Source organism: Juglans microcarpa x Juglans regia, chromosome 1S (assembly GCF_004785595.1).
Source record: "Juglans microcarpa x Juglans regia isolate MS1-56 chromosome 1S, Jm3101_v1.0, whole genome shotgun sequence".
NCBI classification, from domain to species: Eukaryota; Viridiplantae; Streptophyta; class Magnoliopsida; order Fagales; family Juglandaceae; genus Juglans; species Juglans microcarpa x Juglans regia.
The window spans coordinates 14,128,265-14,131,390 of NC_054595.1; the positions used below are offsets into that span (position 1 = coordinate 14,128,265).

At 39.8% G+C, this 3,126-nt stretch overlaps 1 protein-coding gene across 1 annotated transcript; it reads right to left on the reverse strand.

The window, feature by feature from the left end:
- Nucleotides 1–445: 445 nt before the first annotated feature.
- LOC121247327 lies at nt 446–1,545 on the reverse strand. The gene is made up of 3 exons (XM_041145695.1): nt 1,189–1,545; nt 1,037–1,127; nt 446–909 (listed from the first exon to the last, which is right to left on the reverse strand). The coding sequence occupies exons 1-3, from the start codon at nt 1,543–1,545 to the stop codon at nt 446–448; spliced, it is 912 nt and encodes a 303-aa protein (XP_041001629.1).
- Nucleotides 1,546–3,126: the final 1,581 nt, after the last annotated feature.

Sequence of the window (3,126 nt, forward strand, 5' to 3'; positions counted from 1 at the left end):
CGTTTTTGTAATAAACTATTTAGTTCAAAGTAAAGAACAAGTTTAGTCAACAAGGAACAAGCTTTTTTTTTTTTTTTTTTTTGAAAGAAAAATGTGTAATTCTTTATTGAATTAACCTGAAACAAAGATTAATCAATACTATATTTCTCACTAAGTACAACATTTGTAATTTGTCTAGGGCCTTCTTCAATACACACCCTTTCTTCTATACTAGACAAAGCTAGTTTTGCAAGTATATGAGCTACTTTGTTAGCTTCTCTATAAACAAATCTTGTAGACCAATCAGTCTTATCTTTTTTGTATCTTCTATGAACACCCCATAATCTGTTAGCACATCCTCATACTGCACAAGTCCTTCACAACAACCTTGAGAGTCCCCCTCTAGCATTGCTCTACCGAGCCCTAGTTCCAAGCACAATAGAGCAGCTTTTCTAGCAACCATGGCTTATGCTTGACAAGCTCCTTCTTGATTCTCAACAGCCGAGCACAGACAGGCTAGCACCTCCCCTTGATCATCCCTCACCACAACAGCAATCCCCACTCTTCTGTTGGTAGCATCCACCGCAGCATCCCAATTTGCCTTCACCCTCCCCACCTCAGGCTTTTCCCATTTAGCATCTTCTCTTCTCATAGCTCTAGTACCCAATCCTCTTTGTTCGATCAGATTAGCTTCCTTGAATTCTGCCCAAGCCAGCTTAGTATTTTTAAGACTTTTCTTTGGTTCATCAAATTGATCTTCAAATAAACACAGGTTCCTCCTGAGCCACAACTTCCGCATGGTGCAAGCCATTAATTCCACCTCTTCTATACTTAACTTCAGAAACATAATGGCCCGTAACTCTGTAAAACCAATCTCTGTATTACTCCATTTTCTTACAGGACTCTCATCCTTTGCCCATACATCTAAAGCTATAGGGCATCCACATACCACATGTACTATTGTTTCAATCCCCCTCTCACAGATAGGACACAAATTAGAAACTGAAACTTTCCTTTTAAAGAGATTAGCCTTAGTAGGTAAGAGCTCATGACCCACCTTCCACAAAAACATCTTCACAACACCTTGCACATTTTGATTCCATATTTGCCTCGATCTTATCCTTCCCCCATGTTCCTACTAAATCTTTCTTTGCCAAGAAAATATGCAAATTTAACAGAGAACTTGCCATTCTTTGTTGGCCCCCATACTATCCTATCCTCCACACCCCACCTACTAAGGGGTAACTTGCATATCTGCTTGGCATCCATTGTATTGAAAGAATCAAAAATGAAATCTTTCTTCCAACATCCAGTCTGAACATCAATCAGCAAATTAACTTTGGCATCAAGAGGCAAAGTAGTTTGAGGACATTGCACTTTATATGAGCTAGGACATGAGAGCCATCTGTCATGCCAGACACTAATCTTCCTACCGTCCCCAACCCTCCATAAAATCCCATCTTTGACAAGATCAATGACAGACCAGAAGCTCCTCCATATGTATGAAGGATTATAACCCAATTTTGCATCATTCAAGCCAACCCCTCTAAAGTATTTCTTCTTCATAATTTGAGCAACCAACGGGGAAGGGGAAGTAAGCATTCTCCAGCATTGCTTGATTGAAACATTCAATATCCCTGAAGCCTAATCCTGCAACCCTTTTTGAATCTCCCAACCTATTCCAGCTTCTCCATTGTATCTTATTCTCATTTTGTTTGTGCCCCTACCAAAACCTGGCCATAAGGGAAGAGATCTCTTTGCAAATTTTCCTTGGCAACATAAACACACTCATTGAGTATGTAGAAATAGCCTAAACAATAACTTTCAATAAAAATTCTTTCCCTGCCTGTGATAAGAAAAGATTCTTCAAGTTATTCAGCTTAGCCCATACCCTTTCCTTAACTAATCTGAAAGTGTTGTACCGAGATCTACCCACCATGGCAGGTAGACCTAGATATTTCTCATAATTTCCACACACAGGAACCCCTACCACCTTTTGGATCTGTCTTCTCACTGCAGTAGCTATGTTTGTACTGAAAAATATGGTGGACTTTTGTAAGTTGAGCAACTATCCCGAGGCCTTCCCATACAGCTCCAACACATCATGAATCCCATGCCATTCAGCCATGAGTGCCCTCCTAAAAATACACAATCATCTACAAAGAGCAGGTGATTTACCCTTATTCCTCCCCTGGCCATGGCAACCCCCTTATCATCGTAGACTTTTCAGCCATATTAATTAAGGAGCTAAGTCCTTCAGCACACAAGATGAACAAATAAGGGGATATGGGATTCCCTTGTCTAATCCCACGTGTTGGCTTAGTAACTCTACTAGGTTGTCCATTCAATAAAATTGAGTAAGAAAAAAAATTCAAATAGCCCTATCCACCTCTCCCCAAACCCCAACCTTTTCATCATTCCTTCCAAAAACTCCCGCTCAATCCTATCGTAAACTTTAGCCATATCCAGCTTTAGAGCCATACTCCCCACCCTTCCTTTTTGCCTTGTCTTCATCGTGTGGAGAGTCTCATATGCTATCATGACATTATTTGTTATAAGCCTCTCAGAAATGAAGGTGCTTTGGTTGCTGGAAATCAGATAGGGAAGTAGCTTCTTAAGCCTGTTAGCCATCACCTTTGAAGCCAACTTATAGACCACATTACGGAGACTAATGGGTCTAAATTCACTAGCTTTCGAAGGGTTCTTCACTTTAAGGATAAGTGCTATATAAGTATGGTTAATGATACTATTAAGCTCTGATACTATTAAGCTCCCCATAACCATTCAAAAAATTGAGTAAAGCCTCACTGACCTCCTCTCCCACAAAATGCTAGTAGGCTTGAAAAAAACAAGCCCCATACCCATCGGGTCTAGGGGATTTCAAAGGAGCCATATGTTTTAAGGCAACCTCAATTTCCTCTCTATTAAACTCCTTTTGTAACTTTACATTCATGTCACATGTGACCCTTGCACCATATTCTTGCTTCTTCACTGACTAGCACAAGAGTGAATTTTTTTTTTTTTTTTTGTACTTTTATCCCCCAACTGATACCAATTCTTTTTCACCCTTTGCTTCCATTTCATATCTTCTTGCTCAAGTAAAAGCCCTAGCTCCTTTTGTAGCCTTTCAACAATATCAACATTATA